At 47.0% G+C, this 17197-nt stretch overlaps 1 protein-coding gene across 1 annotated transcript in view; it reads left to right on the forward strand.

Moving 5' to 3' along the window:
* The window catches only part of NEK10 (NIMA related kinase 10), a 214046-nt gene that overhangs the window by 30044 nt on the left and 166805 nt on the right, over window positions 1–17197 (forward strand). Inside the window, exons 4-6 of the mRNA XM_052000279.1 lie at window positions 1367–1497; window positions 4004–4102; window positions 13290–13374. Coding sequence (XP_051856239.1) covers window positions 1367–1497; window positions 4004–4102; window positions 13290–13374 — 315 coding nt within the window. The remainder of the gene's footprint in view (window positions 1–1366; window positions 1498–4003; window positions 4103–13289; window positions 13375–17197) is intronic.

Raw genomic sequence — 17197 nt, forward strand, 5'->3', positions numbered from 1 at the left:
CTAGAGGTGTTTTGTGGAGTATATCAAGAAACTCCATATTGGGTCACTTGTAGTCAAACATTGTGGGCACATAAAGTTAATTCATACCATGTGCTATTCACACTGTTAAATTTATCACTCCCCCCCACCCTCCACCCCCGGCCCCGGGAATCCTGTGATTCTTAAATTATATCTACTGGTAAGTGAGTCAGATATGTTAGTCACCTTAATGAAACTAAAATATTCCTCACTTAAAATAGTCGTTTGTTTCTTTTCTGTCATTGTTTTGTCCTTGTCTGTATTTTTGAACTTCAAATCTTTCTCTTTTTCTAGCCACTACTACTTTAGAGAGGTTCTTCATCATGTGGTCTAAGATGTCTGCTCTGTTGTCATTTTGGAGAGTTCTGCATTCTGACTCAATGTCTATCCTAATATTCCTTTTAAAAGTTACATTCTGGAGTTTCTTGTTGCCTCATGATCTCTGGGGGTCCATGTAATTCTTTTCTTTTTCACTAGAGTTAGGCTCATTTTCCTTTAGAGAGCATAATTATCTAATGTATTGAGTATTTTTTTTCCTGTCATCTTTGTGAATTTCTCTGTTTGTTTGTGCTCTTCTCTTGGCCTTTCCCCCTCCTTTCCCCTCCTCCTCTTTCCTCTTATGTTCTCCCTACATCTTTCCCCTTTTCACTGTCATGTTTATCTTTCTCCTAGTCCAGTCCTTGAGGCTGCACCTCCTTAGCTACTTGGTAGTTTGGGGTCCAGGTGTGGAGAAGACTTAGCTAAGGTTCCTTTCTTTTAGCCCCAGAAGCCCCTCCCCCTTTAGCCAGTTCAGGCCTGTTATACCCTTGGCCGTCTGCCTTCTGATTAGTTTTCTTCAGGTGGCAAGCCAGACTCGGGGTTGTCTGTCCCTTAGGATTGTGGATGGGATTCAGGTCTGGAGAAAATGAGTCTGTGTTCCCACAGCTGGATCCCGAAACGTGAGCCTGGCTGACCTTGCCTTATGGGGGTCTGGGGGTGCTGAGAATGAAAAGTTTTTAGTGGTTTTATTCTTGTGGTCTCTGCTTTAATTGGTACAGATCTGGTCCTTGTTTGGGGCTATCCAGACGAGTAGTAGTTAGCTACTCCCTTGGCTTTGGTGTCAAGAAAGCCTGAGCTCAAATGCTAGCTGGACCCCGATTCTGGAGAAGTCATTCACACCCTTTCAGCCTCTCCCAGGGCGGCCCGAGCCTCACACGGGATAGCCTATGTAAAGGGGAGAAATGATGGCCGTAGCGGCCCCCAAGTGCAGCTGGTTCCTCCCGTGTTTTGTCACTTTGCCTGGCGCGCTAAAGGCCTTCGTAGTCAGAAGAGGTTCATGTATAAATGCGAGCCTTTGTCTTCTCTGCAGCTTCCGGCCATTCACTTTGACAGTGCCCAGAATAGTATGACGAAATCTGAACACGCTCTCAAGGCTGGTGGACACAGGAGTCGGGGTCACTGGCAGGAGTCCACGGAGGCCGTCGAGCTGGAAAACTTTAGGTAGGTAACGCGGCGTCTGCCCGAGTCGCCCCCCTGCCAGGAGCCGAGACTGGCGCCGGGCTCTGCGCCGCCTGCTTTGATCACCTTCCTCTAGGGGCCGCAAGTGCTCTTTAACCTGGGAACAAACAAGACGGGGGACACTTGGGGGCCGATGACAGAGCAAGACGGGGACATGTCTGTGCTCAGTGTGGACACCTGCCCATCTGGGCCTTCCTCAACCAAGGGAGGCTTCCTAAGGTTTGATGTGGGTGGGTCCAGTTAACTCTGACTTTTATTCTGAACAATGGGCTCCCTTCATAACAAAGTGCAAGAGAAACAGCTGATCGGTCAGGTGGTTAACAGATACCTTGGTTGTCACAACAATAGAAAGTTTCCCTTGGTAGCTATAGAGAAGGTCTCTTCCTTCTTGACCTGGAATGTGATTCTCCGGTCTCCATGTTTACTTCCCCATCCTTGCTCAGACCTCCTGGAGACCGGGTTCCCAGAGACCACGCCTCTTCTAGGAATCCCTTCTCTTTACCTTTCTGAGGTCGGTAAGTGTCTGTCACTCAACGCTGTGTAGAGATTGAATGGGTAGGAATGTCCATTTGAAACTGAGAGAGAATTTTGCAATTGGTTCCATGGGGAAGGTGTGAGCTCTAAAAGATCCAAGAGGCTCCCCGTTCATTTAGATGGAGCCTTCCCTTTTAATAGCCTGCTCGTTTTCCATCTAAAAGCTAAGTGTAGGAAAATTCACCGTGGTCTCTCTCTGGCTCCAGCCATCATGGAGGCATGCAAGGGTGTTCTGGGAGTCCGTTTCAGAAATGTTTCATGATTACTTTGTGGGCACTGAGCCCCGAGCCCCGAGCCCATTATACTCTTCGATAAAAAGCTCATCCCTGGCTACATTCTATCATATATAGCACAGAAATCCTTATTGCCCGATCTAGCTGTCTCCGTCCCTTGATGCTGTTTTTCCTCATTATTATGGTCATTTTTCTAGCTCTTCATTTTCCTCCCACACTTGGTTTTCACTATGACTTCTGTTAAAGCTAATGACCCCAAATCTTTTTGTTTCGTATTTTTTCCTATAATTCCCTATCTATATTTCATGAAATTGTAAACCTTCCTAGTTAGAAAGGGGTATCCTCAAACCACCCCAGATCTGAGCAGAAATCCTCTAGACAGCATCTCCATTAGGTGGTGATCAACGTTCTATTTGAAGACCTCCAGTGATGGAGAGCCCGTTATCCACCGAGCCAGCCATTTGGACTCATGGGAAGCTTTAATTCACTGAGTCTACATCTTGGCTACTTCCAGGTTATCTTCCTAGGGCCCCCCTCCTCAATGGCCTCCCATTCCTTACTGAATATAAGATAACTGCCATTAGGAGGGAAGGGTTTTGTGGTGCTCTGTTGCAACCCTGGATTTTGGGCAAGAGGCCAGTGTTTGATTAAGCAGGGCCCTTTCTTCTCTGAACCACAGTCTTCCCTTCTGTGAGTGTGAACGTAAGGGGGTCACCTCATTGGCTGTCCGAATCCCACCCAGTGTTTAATCCCAGGCTCTAACAGTCTCCCTCTCCTCCTCTTTCTTGTGAAATCAGAACTTTGCTTCTAGATGTGCTCTTCAGATTGTTCTCAGGGCCTGGTCTTTTCCTGGGGAAGGGAATTAACATTGACTGAGCACCTGCCACATGTCGGGTGCTTGATTCTCATGATCACCAGGGAGACAGGTACCATTATTATTTCCATTTTATGGTTGGGGAAACTGAGGCAGGCAGGGAGTGATCAAGTGCCTTGCCCAGGCTCCCATAGCCAGTGAGTGTCTGAGGCTGGATTTGAACTCAAGTCTAGGCTCAGCATTCTCTCCATTGCACCACATCGCTGCCCCTGTTCCATCTCTGTACCCCGTCTCCCTCTGTCCTTGGAAGGGATGTACTGTCCCCCAGTACCCAAGTGCCTTCCTCCTTTTGAGGCCTAGCAGGTAACACCTTTCTCTCCTCTCATGACCCCTCTCCCCCACTCAATTCCTTATTTTCACATTGTCATAGAGAACTTGGAAATGTGTCTGCTTTTTTAAATTTCCACTGTGGCAAATTAAAGCAGTTTGGTAACTGAAGTCACCCTTGGGCAGGCTCTGAAATGTGCCTTCAAGAGGGCTAATAGAGCCCTGAAAATGTGGACGGGATTGCCCCTTGCTGGGCCGAGCTGCCTCTGCTTAGCCAAACATTGGATCCGAATTGGGCCGAAGCCGCGGCACCCTCTGGCCCCTTCCCTTCCCCCACTTCATTAAGCTAAATTTTGTTTAGGAACCAGCCGGCCCATCTGATTAAATTCAGCAAAGAATCCTGGACGGACTGTGTTTGATTATTGCATTATCAGCTGGAGTTTTATCCAGGTAATAGGTGTCCATGTAAATTGTTAACTGGACAGTTAAGGCAAGATTCGGAGGAATTTTACTTATGTTCCTTTTGAAAAAGACATTGCAAATTAAGACTAAAGCTGTTTTTCTGTTTGTTTTCCTTCAGTGTAAACTATAAGAATGAGAGAAATTTCAGCCAACATCCCCAGCATAAACTGTTTCAAGAGATCTTCACGGCTTTGGTGAAGAACAGACTTATATGCAGGTAAGGCTGAGCAAAGAAGGGGAGAAGGGACAGTGGGAGCAGAGCGGACTTTTTCCATGCAGTTTTAGGGCAGTTTACAGAATCAGACATCTTATATGTGTGAACAATTGACTACAGGTTGTTGTTGTTCAATGTCTGACTCATTGAGGGTTTCCTTGACAAAGATACTAGGGAGGTTTTGCCATTTCCTTCTCCAGCTCATTTGCCAGATGAGGAAACTGAGGCAGACAGGCTGAAGTTACACAGCTAGGAAGTATCTGAGGCTAAACTTAGGAAGTCTTCTTGACTCCAGACCCAGTGTACTCTACCCCAGCCCTACTAGCTGCCCAAATGATGAGATAAAGATTATGTCCCTTAAAGGAAAGCAGATGTTTTTCACGTGCTTGTCTTTAGCTACTTTTGGGTACCACATTTATCATTTTTAAGCAAAAAAGTATATGCATATTTGGCTTGTAAAACCTTTTTCTTAGTTCGAAGCTGAAGAAAAAAAAAGATTGGTGCTCTGATAAAGAACATTGGGTAATGTTGTAGACAATGTTGTACACTGTGGATTTTACAAGAGACACATAAACATAATTTGAATAGACACATCCTTTTTTTTTTTCTTCCTCAGGAGAGCTGAGGTTATCGGATTATGGCTTAGTGGATATTTTTTTTCTCTGCTGGGCGGACATAATGTAGGCCTGGATATTTATTTTTTGGTAATGTAACAATATAGGAAGACAGCTCAGAGAATCTAGACGAGGTGGTAAAAAACTGGAAACTAAGAGGAAGTTCAACAGTTAAGGAGTGACTGGGGTATCAATGTTATGGAGTGCTGTGATGTAAGAAATAAGGAAATCCATGATTTCAAAGACACAGAAAGACTTGTAGGAATTGATGCAGAAAAAGTGAGCAGACTTAAGAGATCAATTAAGATTATAACATCAAGATGCAAAAATGAACACTTTTGAAGACTTTTGTAAATTATTGGAAAATGAAATGAGCAGAATCAGGAGAACAGTTTACTCAGTAGAAAGACTGAGATAACCACTTTGAGAGTTGTAAGAACTGTGATCAGTATAAGGTCTTGATTTGAGAGGACTGATGAGGAGATGTTCACCAAGACAGAGAACTGGTAGATTCCAAATGCAAATCAGACATAGTGAATTTTTAGTGCAGCCATTGGGGGATTTTGTTTTGCTTGGCTCCACATATTATAAAACATATAAATTTCCTTTTCCTTTTTTTTTTAACCTTCTCTTCCTTTCTTCCTCTCTCCCCACTCCTTTCCATTCCTCTTCCCTCCTACCTTCCCTCCTATCTTCCCTCCCTCCTTCCTTCCCTCCCCCCTTCCTTCCCTCCCCCTCCTTCCCTCCTCCTTCCTTCCCTCCTTCCTTCCTTCCTTCCCTCCTTCCTTCCTTCCTTCCCTCTTTCCTTCTTTCCTTCTTTCCTTCTTCCTTCTTTCTTTCCTTCTTTTCTTCCTTCCTTCCTTCCTTCCTTCCTTCCTTCCTTCCTTCCTTCCTTCCTTCCTTCCTTCCTTCCTTCCTTCCTTCCTTCCTTCTTTCCTTCCTTCCTTCTTTCCTTCCTTCCCTTTTCTTTTTCAGTGAGGCAGAGAGTAGAAGGAAGGGAAAATTTTATTTTGTTAATTTTTTTTTTTTAAAGAGAGATGTTTGGGGAGTGCTACAGATATGTAATGTTGTATATACTTTGAGTGATGTCACTATGAAATCAGTATCAATTTTAAGAGCCATCTCGTGAAATAAATGTGAATTCACGGTACATATTTGTAACGTAAAACAAATTGATAAAACTGAAAATGAGAAAAGAGAGAGAATCTAGAAGAAGAAACTGTTAACATGGCCAGGAAACACCAACTATCTTTACCAAGCCTTTGACCGATTTAGATTGAAACACAGGATGGAATTCTCAAACGAGAGTCTCTAATGCAGAAATTCCATGAAAGACAGAGCCAGGCTTTTATTTTTAAAGTTTTTTTTGGCATCTTTTTATGCATCATTTCCTTTTAATGCCTCCACCCAATTTAACTATTCCTAGTGACAAAGGAGATAGAATCATGTCTGCGTTCCATGTGTACAGTCCTCTCAGATTCTCTTCTTAGAAGAGGGAGTAATTTTTCCATTTTCAGTTCTTTGGGACAGAGACTGGGCATTAGAAAGAATCAGGGTTCCTTCAGCCGCCTTTTTATTTTCATTTATGTCACTGCCATCCCCATGTCTGCTGATCTCGGGACTGTTGACTTGGTTCTGCAAAGCCCATTGAAAGCTTCCCACAATTTATGAATTCCTTGCAGTTTTTGCTTCTTGAGTGCCATAAGATTTGATTAAATTCACTTACCCTCTATTGCTTAGCCACTCGTGGGCACCCATTTTATTTCCTATTTATGGGGACTACAACAGTCGTGCTGGGAAGGAGTGTTTGACCCCCTTGAGGGGTATCCCCGGCGGTGGGGCTGCTAAGCTGAAGGCTGTGCACAATTTTTTCCTCACAAAATCTGGTTTTGCTTTCCCAGAATGTTTGAGTTCACACTTTCCCCCACAGCATATGCGTGAGTTGGTTTCCCCTGGTTGGATGGTTTCTGTCTGTTAACACCTTTGCTACTCTAGAGGCCGCGGAGAGTCTGAATTTGCCTTTGTCTCATTATGGGGGGGGCTCCCCACTGTTTGTGGATGTTGGTGTTTCCCTTTTTGAGAACTGGCTGTTCAGGTCTTCTGACCCACTGTCTCTTAGTGAGTGACCCTCAGTCTTCCCTGTTTGTCTCGAGGAGAGATGCAGCTGTCTCTGCTTCAGGACTCAGGCAGGCGGGCAGAAGCAGGGCTGGGGCTTTCCTCAGGAATTCTCTCACGCATTTGCATGAGGTTTGGCCAGGAACATTGAGTTCTGTGCAGCCTGGACAGATGTGGAAGGCTAGGCCTCCTTAAAAAGTCTCTGCAAGTGGGCCCTCTCCTCATGGACCTCTGGGAAAGTCGTCTGTGTCATACACCACTGCACAGATCCACAAGCCGGGACGGGCTCATTTAGCATTATTCATCAGAACGTCGTGACAATTTTGTTTCTGCTATAATTGACCCAGATGTATTCCTCCTGACAGTAACTAGCCGCAATTTAAACCCATTTATTATGGACAATAAAGCCTTAGGGTCAGTAGTGAGGATGCTGAATCTCTAGCAGCCTCCCTAAAACCACTTCCCCGTTGTTTGGATCTGTATTAAAAAGGAAGGTTAGAAGAGAGGACTTTTTGATACCTTTAAAGAAAGGCAGTTTTCTTAATTTTAGTACCAAGGTGACCATAGGTCCTTAAGACACATTTAATGGCACTCCGTGCTTTTTCAGGAGTGTATGATTTGATTGGTGATTCCTCTCTGTACAATCAAAGACTGAGAAAAGATGAATAAATATTGCAAAGAGTTCTAAAGTATCCTAAATTGTTCTCCTGATGAGAAAATATGGGGTAGAACAATGTGATTAATGGTGCACTAAGTCTACCTATAGCCTTCGTGTTTCTTACATAATAGTTGTGAAAGAACCTATTCTTCAATTCTTCATTAAGTTTCCAAGGGACATAGACTGATCCTGTCTATAAATTTTAAGGGAAACATTTACTTTATATGGGTTGAACCACACTTGGTACCATTCCTAAGCAAACTATAACTATATTTTTCTAAGGCTTTATTTAATCTTTTATTTATCTGTTTATTCATTCATTCATTTGCTTCTTCATCCATTTATTTATCTATCTATTTATTTTATTTTGTTTGAGTGAACAAAAAGAATTTTTCTTCCCTCTCACCTACTCTTTCCTTATTGGAAAAAGAAAAAGAAAATCCTTATAATATGCAGTTCAAGTAAAACAGATTCCTACATTGGCTCTGTCTAAACATTTTTATATTTCCCTTTTTGCATGTAAAAAGGGATGCGGATCCCTTCCTCACCTTCATCAACTAGAGTTATTAAATTAGATCATATGGGAAAAAGTGAAGTTCACCCTTCAGGGCAGATTCTAAACTCTTGTAGTACCCAGTGATTTTTCCCTGAGGGCTTTTTCAATTTTAAGTAATTGGTGAATTATTTTAGATTGAACTTAGTTTTTGGTTATCAGCCAGAAAAACAAATGGAATCTCTCCACTGTGAAGAGCCCATCATGTAGGTCGTTGTTGTACCAGATCTGTGACTTCCCTGGTGTAGAGAACTCCCAGAAAAAATCCTACCATGCAGATAGGCCACATTTTTGGTAACTTATCATCTTAGGGGATTCCCTGGGGCACCAAGAGCATGAATGACACATCATCCCTCCTGGGTGACTCAGAAGCGGAGGCAGAGGAAGGACTCGAGTTCTGAGCTTGAGGATCCCAGCACTGCCTCTCAGCCCTGCCCACCTCGCTGCCTCTCCATTGCATATTTCAGTGAAATTGTTTATGGCCGGGATTTCCAAGCATTAAGAATTCTCTCTCTCCTTTCTTCCAGAATATTGTCACCTCATCTCTACTTCTCTTAAAACAACAACAAGTGATTTTATTAGCTCACAAATTATTTAGACACTACTAAGAATTTATTGTAATTTTAATAATACTACATTAAATTTTTAAACAAATAACAAGCATAAAATAATCACTGTAAAGTATTCCAGAGTGCTGGAAGGGCCCTTGGACACTAGCTAATTTAATTTCATTTTCTAGATGAGGAAAATGAGGGCAAGAAAAGTGAAGTGATATTCCTCGGGTGATATAGATAGTAATGGAAATAAGATTTTTGAAACCAGGTCCTTTGACAATCACTTTAGCACACTCCACCACTCTAAGGATACCCTGCCAAAAAAAAGAGAAAAAATCAATATGGTGGATAGCCCCATACGGACCTTGAGTGGGGGAGGCTGCAGGAGATGGCCTTGGCCATCAGGCAGTTCCCCTTCCCTACCTGCTCTGGGGCCCTTCTTCATGTGTAAGGTGATGGGAAGCCACCAGGCAGGTTTGTAGGAAACCCAAGATGGGGATGGCACGTGCCCTTGTCCAATGAAGAGAGAGCAGAAGGAGCAGCAGCGGATGTTCATTGAGGGGCTAGAGATGGGCAATTCTCTCCATTCCAGTGTTTCTCTTCTGCTGTCAGGAACTGGCAGTGGTGGACTTGCCAAGTTAGTGTTACATCTGCTCTTTGAACCCCCAATTTGGAGCCCTCTGACTGAGGGGACCCTAGAATGATGAGTGAGGAGTTTCTTTAAGGGTCACTGAGACACATAGCTTATAGATAGCTTGCCACAGTAGATATGGCCTTGAAGCCAGGTGGATCGGGGATCAAGTCTTGTGTGACTTTGGGCAAGTCACTGTTTTATGTTCCAGGTAAAGCCCTCTAAGATTGACATTTGCCAAACGGATGCTGACCTGCATTCTTTCTATCAGTTCCACTTTATCTGGCCCTGCCCTGTCATCCAGGCTCTTTTCCATGCTGTCTGTGAGCTTCTGGAGGGTGAGGGCCACCCTTGGGCTTAGCACAGTGCCCAGAACCCTTAATGAAAGCTTACTGACCTGGTGCCCGGCAAGATGCCCGCTCCTGGCCCTTCCCCTTGTGTCTGCTGCTCTGGCGCAGGTTGTTGTCCTTTCTTGAGACAGGGATGCTTTTCCTTGTGTCTTTGTTGCCTTCACGGTCTGTGCGTAGGGGTCACTTGGGAAATGCTTGTTGGATTGAGTTGCATTCACACACCAACTTCCCAATCCCAGACAGATTGGGAGCGGGCCCTCGGGATCTTCTGGAAGCCCCCTCCCATTGTCCGTTGGAGCTCCCTGACACTTGTAGCAATGTCGTGGGGTCTCCTGCCCTCCCCCGACGAGCTGAGCGGTTCTGCTGAGATGAGCTGGTATTCCCTGTACTCCCTTCAGTCCCTTCAGACGGCTCGCTATTTTCTTTTTGGCCAGGGCATCTTTTCATGACTCTTGGCTCAGGTGTGGAGGAGTGGAGAATGATTTGGTGGAGAGATGGACCAGACCAGGAAATTATGGGTTCATAAAATATTAAACCACGTTATTATTAGGAAAATAAGTGTTATGATTCAATTTCTTTCCCTTTCCTGTTACAAGCAAGAACAGATGTTGGGCTTTCCTTCCAGAGGTTGATTAATCAGTGAAACGTAAATTTTTTAATACCTTGTGTTGGTGTCATATATTTCATCTTTAAAAACCCAGCGTCCGTGGTGAAAGACAAAGGTAAGAAGGCTGACAATGTTATTAATAGTCCTGTGAAAACCGCGTGCTCAGTCATAAGGAGGATGTTTGCCCTCTCATGAATTCGTTGCTGCTATTTTGAGACCGGCCTCTGGAGGATTACTGTCCTTGAGGAAGGCCGGCTTTTCAGGGCTGCCTCTGAGAGGAGCATTACCACCAGGAAATGGCCTAAGCCCTTGGATGTGCCATTTTTAAATGCTCCAGCAGCCAATGATCCCTTCACTGATGCAGATCGCAGCCCCTCTTTGATTTAGTGTCTTTCTTGAGCTCTCTGCCCCAGTGAACCCTGGGATGAAGATGAGACTCCCTGGCAATTTCCTGCAGCAAACTACTGAATATTCACTTAGTCTCCTTTCCTTCTGGCACTGGGGTAGTGTATGTAGGGGAACAGTGAGTTTGATGGCAGGACTCCAGCCCCTGACTCTCCTCAACTCCTGGCCTATAGAAGGAAGGGCTGGGCTGGAGCGTGACCCAGACCCCTTTAGGTCCAGAGCCTGTGAGCTCAGGCAGGTCATCTCACCTGAGAGAGGAGGAAGCGAGGACAGATCAGAGCTCATTCACCTGTCTCCTGGGCGTCACGGACTCCTGCTTGGGCAGTCTGGCCAACTCCATGGACCAACTTGGTCCATAATGCATAAAATAGAGTATCTTGGATAAAGTACACAGGAAACCAATTTATTAAAATAGTATCCAAACAGTGAAAGTCCCAGGCTCAGATCCCTCCATGGAACTCCCAGATTAGGAACCCTTGGCCTAGATGGCCTGCCCTATGCACCCACCCTGTGGGGGTGGGTGGGTTTCTCTGGATCCCACGTGAGGATCCTCTGACCTTGATTTTCAAGCCTCCTTTCCGTTTTAGGGTTCTCGGGTTCTCTTTAACCTCGCGAGCTCCACAGATTCCTGGCAGTCAGACGGGTGTATTATTTTACAGAATACATGACTCTCCCTAATTGCTGGAGCTCCATCTTAAATGGCACTCCCTTGTGGGGAGCTGAAGCCTGGAAGCCGGGGCTCCTGCCAGAGGCTAGTGCACGGAGAGGTCGACGCAGACGCTTCCGACTCCAGGAATTCTATTTACACTGACAATGGCGGAGCCGTAACTTCACCAAAATATTAATAGCCACAGGCTCCGTTCCCAAAGCTTAAAAACAACAAAAAAAGAGGTTATTTGGTTGCAACAGAGCTTTAATCACGAAGACTTCCTGGAACGTGTTCATTTATCCGTCCCCTTTTAATAATGAAGATTCAGCTGTGGTTGCCTTTTGGAAATGGGCAAAAAAGTCCATCCCTTTCACATTTATTCTAATTAAACAGTGAAAGGGTCGGGGCATTTAAGTGCTAATGTGTTTTGTATCACAAAGATTCCATATATTGGAAGGGAAAAGTACCAAGCGCACACGTGTCTGCAGGGTGAATCATCTCAAAGTATTCCACGGTTTTCTGAAATGATGACAAACGGTCTCAAAAATGGAGGCTCGTTTCGTCCCCAGCAGCTGCCGCCCCTTGAGGAGTCTTCGACGTCAGGTGGCTGTGGCTTTGTTGTGAGGTCTCTTTAGACTTCCTGGAAGAGAGATTTGTCTCTATTTATGGAAAGATTTGCCTCTGCCAGGCTCATCCACAAACGCAGGCCAGCTCCAAGGGTTGCCGTGGGTGACTCAGGCATTTAAAAATGTATTCACATTTGCAGTATTTTTCCGAATAGTACGGGTGTGTACCCAGATCAGAATTGCCGTCCTTCCAGCAGTCGGGCTCACGGCCCCTCACCCTGAGGGGACGCCTCGTGGGTGACGGCCGCGGCTGCGCTGGTGGGCACGTGCTCTTGGGGAAGGAGGCCCAGTGGAGGAGGGGAGGGGGAGACATCTGCCATGGTAGTAATGGGGTAGGGTGGCAACGTGGGGTGACATGATGGACATGAAGGTGGGGTGTGGCTCCTGCCTCCGGCCCTCACGGGCGTATGGGTGAGCCATTGCTCTCGGATCCTGAGCATCCTCCCCTTTAAAATGAGGTTATTATAACTGGGGTATGGAGAAAGTAGTGCTCTGGGGTCCAGTGGAGTGCTTGTTGGCCATTTGGGTCGTGTCTGACTCTGGGGCCCCATATGGGGTTCTCGTGGCAAAGACATGGAGAGATGCTGTCCCCTTGTCCAGCTCATTTTACACAGGAGGAAACGGAGGCAGACAGGGAACCGTGGCCCAGGGTCACTCAGCTTGGAAGTGCCTGAGGCCGGATATGAACTCATGACTCCAGGCCTGGGATCACATCTAGCCTCTGACAGTCCCTGCCTGTCTATCCTGGGCAAGTCATCTGGGCCTTAGATTGCTCATCTATAAAGAAGGGCTTCGAGGTCCCTTCCTGCCTCAGTTTTCTCAGCTGTAAAATGGAGGTTAGAATCCCTGTAGCATCTACCTCACAGGGAAGAAATGGAGAGCTTGGCCGGCATCTGGGTGCCATGGCGATGGGAGCCACTGCCGAGGTCACAGCTCGGGCTCCTCCTGTCTCCAGACCCTGCCCCGTACAGGCTGTGATGTTCCTCTCCCAGGGAGCGTGTGGTTCTGGGCTCTACGATGGCAGAGCTCCTCACACTTAGTGGCGACCTTGTAGGTCCCTTACTCCTTTCCTGCTCATCAGTCCAGGAGTATTCATTTGAGCATCCCCACGTCAGTGACTCTTTATCTAATCTGGCTTCTGATGTGGATTCAAGTCACTCCAAAAGCGAATCGCTGAAATCAGGGCTGTTGATTCCCAGACAAAAAGAAAGTCCCTCCCCTCAGGAAAGCACAAACATCCTAAGGAAGAGCTGATAAAACTACTGATGTGCAGTACCATGTGATAAGGTGTTTTGAGGCTGCTTGAAATGAACCATACAGGCAAATATTTATTTTTTATTACTGTTCCTTGTTGTGCAATCTGTTTTATGTGACTCATCGCAGGGGATCCTTTGGTTGACATCTACAACCTTCTTTGTTTTCTTTCAGAGAGTGGGTGAACCGAGCTCCGTCTATTCATTTTCTGAGAGTGTTAATCTGCCTGAGGTTACTCATGAGGGATCCATGTTATCAGGTTGGTTCAGAAAAACAAAATCCCAATTGTTTTTCCTTTGTTAAAATGATTTTGTTTTGTTTTGTTTTTGGCTGAGGTGGTTGGGGCTAAGTGACTTGCCCAGGGTCACACAGCCAGGAAGTGTTGTGTCCGAGGACAGATTTGAACTCTGGGCCTCCTGACCTCAGGGCTGCTGCTCTATCCCCTGCATCACTTAGCTGCCCTGAAATAAAGGTTTTTTACCCTCACAACCTGTTGCTTTCCAAATCTCTAACCCTCCCAAGCTAATCAAAGCACTGGAATTAGACCCCCACCCAAAAAAGAAGGTGTTTACCATTGTCTCCCTTTTCTCTGGAGATCACCACATCTCTAGTCTGCCTTAATTAGTGTTTGGAGTTGTGGGCTACGGATTTGTGGCCGACGGAGGATCATTTTTGAGCAGCCCTCCGGGTTCCTTCTGGGCTGAGCATCCCATGGTGTGTGACCCGGGCCACGATGTTCTAGTGGGTCAGGGCTGGTTTTGGAGGCAGCCAAGGACAGGGCTGGGGCCTGGATCGCTTCCTCTTTCCAGCCCCCTCTTCAGACCAGAGTCAACTGGGAGCGAGGGCCGGAGTGTAAACTGCTCTAAAACGTGACTGTTCCTTTCCCCTCGTAACGTACCATTCCTCCTAAACAGCCATTTTTGTTGTGGGGCTCACTGTCCCCCCCGTGGAGTCTTGGGACCCCCCCCCATGTGGCCTGCTGCCCAGGCTCACTGGGTCATCTTCTGGGATCCCTGTCCCATCTCTCCTTTCGTCAATACCCCCGTGGAGCTGCTGCCGTGTAGACCTGCCCCCTCTGCTGACTGGATCACATGTGCTTTAGTTGTGCCATGGGAGGATTCGCACTCAGGTGACCTGTTCAAACTGCCAGAGGGGAGCAGGGCTCTGTGTCCTTCAGGTGATCACGGGGCCTTGCCATTGACCTGCAGAGGCCGGGCTTCCCACTGCATGGAGCCCCGGATGGCTCTGGAGTGACCTCATCTGGCCCCCCCTCACTGACATCCGGCTCCTGTCCTCGAAGGACAAAGAGCCCCAGTGTTTCATGGGCAGGAAGTAACTACTTACGAGCCTTGATCGTGGTCACCAGGTGTGACAGCGGGGGCAGGTCCGGGCAGGTCTTGTCCCATCACGGATGATCAGCTTTAATGACGAAGACAGCTCCGAGGGTGTTGGGGGAAGGGGGGCCTGTGCCCCCTGGACCAAGGCAGAGTCCCCTCGTCTGGCTCAGGATCTTCGTGCTCAGACACCTCTCCTCTCCATCGTTTCCTCCTTCTTCCGGGACAGACCAAGCCTAAGTGCCCTTTCTCACCCTTGCCTACATCCTGCCATTAATTTCCTCTAAAGAGACCACCCAGAGTGCTGAGGGGTAGCAGGGGCAGTCTGAGTCTCAGACCCAGTCTCAGACATTTATTAGCCATGTGACTCTGGGCAAGCCACTTAACCCAGTCTGCCTCAGTTTCTCCATCTGCAAAACGAGCTGGAGCAGGAAGTCACCAGCCCCTCCAGGATCTCGCCGAGAAGCCCCCAGTGGGGACAGGACTGAGACAGCCGAATGGCGGCGGCGTTGGGGGCCTCTCCTCTGCTCTCTTGACGTTCTGCGGTTCTGTTGTCATTGGTCCCTCCACCATCTTGTGGCCCTCTTTCCGGGCGTAGATCTCTGGGTTCGATTCTTTTGGTCTCTTCATGCACACAGCTCATGCGTGGAGTCTGACTTCAGCTTGTGCCACGTCACTCCTTGCCCTTGAAGGGATCCCGGGCAGCCACGGCTGCCATGATGGATAGTCAGGGGGACGGAGGCGAGCGGGAATGCTCCTGCAGCCTGCCCCGGGGACGTCCGGCACGGATTCCCCACGTAGCTGTTCCCTCCGTCCTCGGGGCTGGTGGTACCCGGCGCAGACTCACAGGCCACTCTCCCAGGGCGTAAGCCAGCTTCCTTAGCTCAGCTTGCTGGATCTCAGTGGACCGGTGTAGGATCAGACCCTGTCCTTGCGAAGTAGTCCATGCTGCAGTAAAATGGCACAAACATCAGGGGCCCCCAGGACGGCCCCCAGGGGCTCACAAGTAGAAAAGAGGATCTGGCCAGTTTCCCTTTGCCTTTGGGACCAGAGCATGGTTCTCCTGCTCAGGGAGAGATGGCTCTTCTCCCTGCCCCGGCCTGCTAAGCCCCGACCATCTCGGCTTTCCCACTTAGGTCTGGGAGCTTGAGGAAAGTCGATTCTTCCTGTCTGGGCCACGCTCCGTCCACCGCTGATGTCCAGCCTGGTCACTCGGTTATCCCTCCTGGTCCCATGCCTGGGTTCTTAGACAAGGCTCTTTTTTCCCTTGGGCCCTCAGCCTATTTTAAATTCCTCAAGCTCTTGAGCTGCCAGTTTCTGATCTTGATTGACTTTACCCTTTGAGCTCTTAGCTTATCCCATATTAGGTTCTTTCCTCTCTCAATCCCCTTCATCAAGCGTCTCCTGTCCGGGTCCATGCCAGCAAGAAGCCCGACTCGGGTGTAACGACCTCACTTTCTTTTTAGTCTCCCTTCATTCGGCCTTTAACTATTATAAACGTGTCTTCTTGACACCATAGAATTTCCATGAGATGGCTCCCAGTCATCTGCGGCCAGGAGCCGCCGACAAGATTCACCCCAGGCTTCTGGCTGCCTTGTGACCCTGGTCCTCCCCGAGGCTCCTTCAGACTTAACAGAGCAAAGCACGGTGGAGCTTCTGCAGAGCAGGCTGGGATCAGGCCTTCCCTGGCCGGGGGAGGATGCAGGAAGAAGAAGCTCTCTTTTGTGAGCAGCTGGATCATCAAGCCTTTAGGGAGTCACCTCCCCCTTCTTTAGAAGATGAATTTTGCTTGTAGCCAAGTCTCTTTTTGGATTTATTTAAATTCTATGAGTAAAATACTAGAACGAGAATACAACACAGTGGTTTTTTTTTTTTTCCCATGAATTTAATTGTAGAATCACAGAAATTTGGAGTTGTTTGAGTATATTGTAGATGAAACCTTAGCTGTGATTCCAAAACCATTTTATATAGGATTATTATTATAAATCAACACAGCAACCAATGAGCATTTATTAGGCACCTATTGTGTACCAAGCACTAAGGATGCAGGCAAAAATGAAATTGCTCCTGATCTCAAGCAGCTTAAATGTGAGGATGCCAGTGATCTGAAGAGCCTGGATGGCCATTTTTATTTGACTTTAGAATGTGCTTTTGTACTTACATCTGAATATGGACGAGTCTGGTATTCTGGGAATTCACTTCACACAAGAGCTAAACTACTTCCTTGTTCCCAGGGGCCCCGCTCAAGGGGAGATGGGCAGGATCAGGGGCCAACTTGCCAAAGGGTGGAAAAGTTTTCCAGAAGTAGAAGTCTGGTTTGCAGAGTCCTCCCCCTTCCCTTTTTTGAACTGGAATCATTTGCTGGTCCCGTGGCATCCTTCCCACTCTCCATATCAGTTGCAGCCCCGCGCTTGCATCTGCCAGGGGCTTCAGTACCCCCGGGATGTTACTCCTCTCGCCTGGTGACTTGAGGTCTTTAAGGACAGCTATGTTGCTAAATCATTTCCTTGCTTATCTTGTGTTTCCACTGCCTGCTAAACATTTTTATTCCCTTATTCATACTATCACTGGATCAGAACACAATCTTCTTTATGTTATCATCATCCCCCATCACTGTGAGCTGGGACTTGAACCCTACTTTGACCCTTCTCTTGCCTCTCATGTTTCTTACAAAACAAACAAACAAAAAAAAAACCAAGATAAAACCCAGTTTGGGCCTGTTCTGGGCTGGAGCCTGGTACTTTTCTG

The sequence above is a fragment of the Antechinus flavipes genome, chromosome 5, assembly GCF_016432865.1.
Source record: "Antechinus flavipes isolate AdamAnt ecotype Samford, QLD, Australia chromosome 5, AdamAnt_v2, whole genome shotgun sequence".
Lineage (NCBI taxonomy): Eukaryota > Metazoa > Chordata > Mammalia > Dasyuromorphia > Dasyuridae > Antechinus > Antechinus flavipes.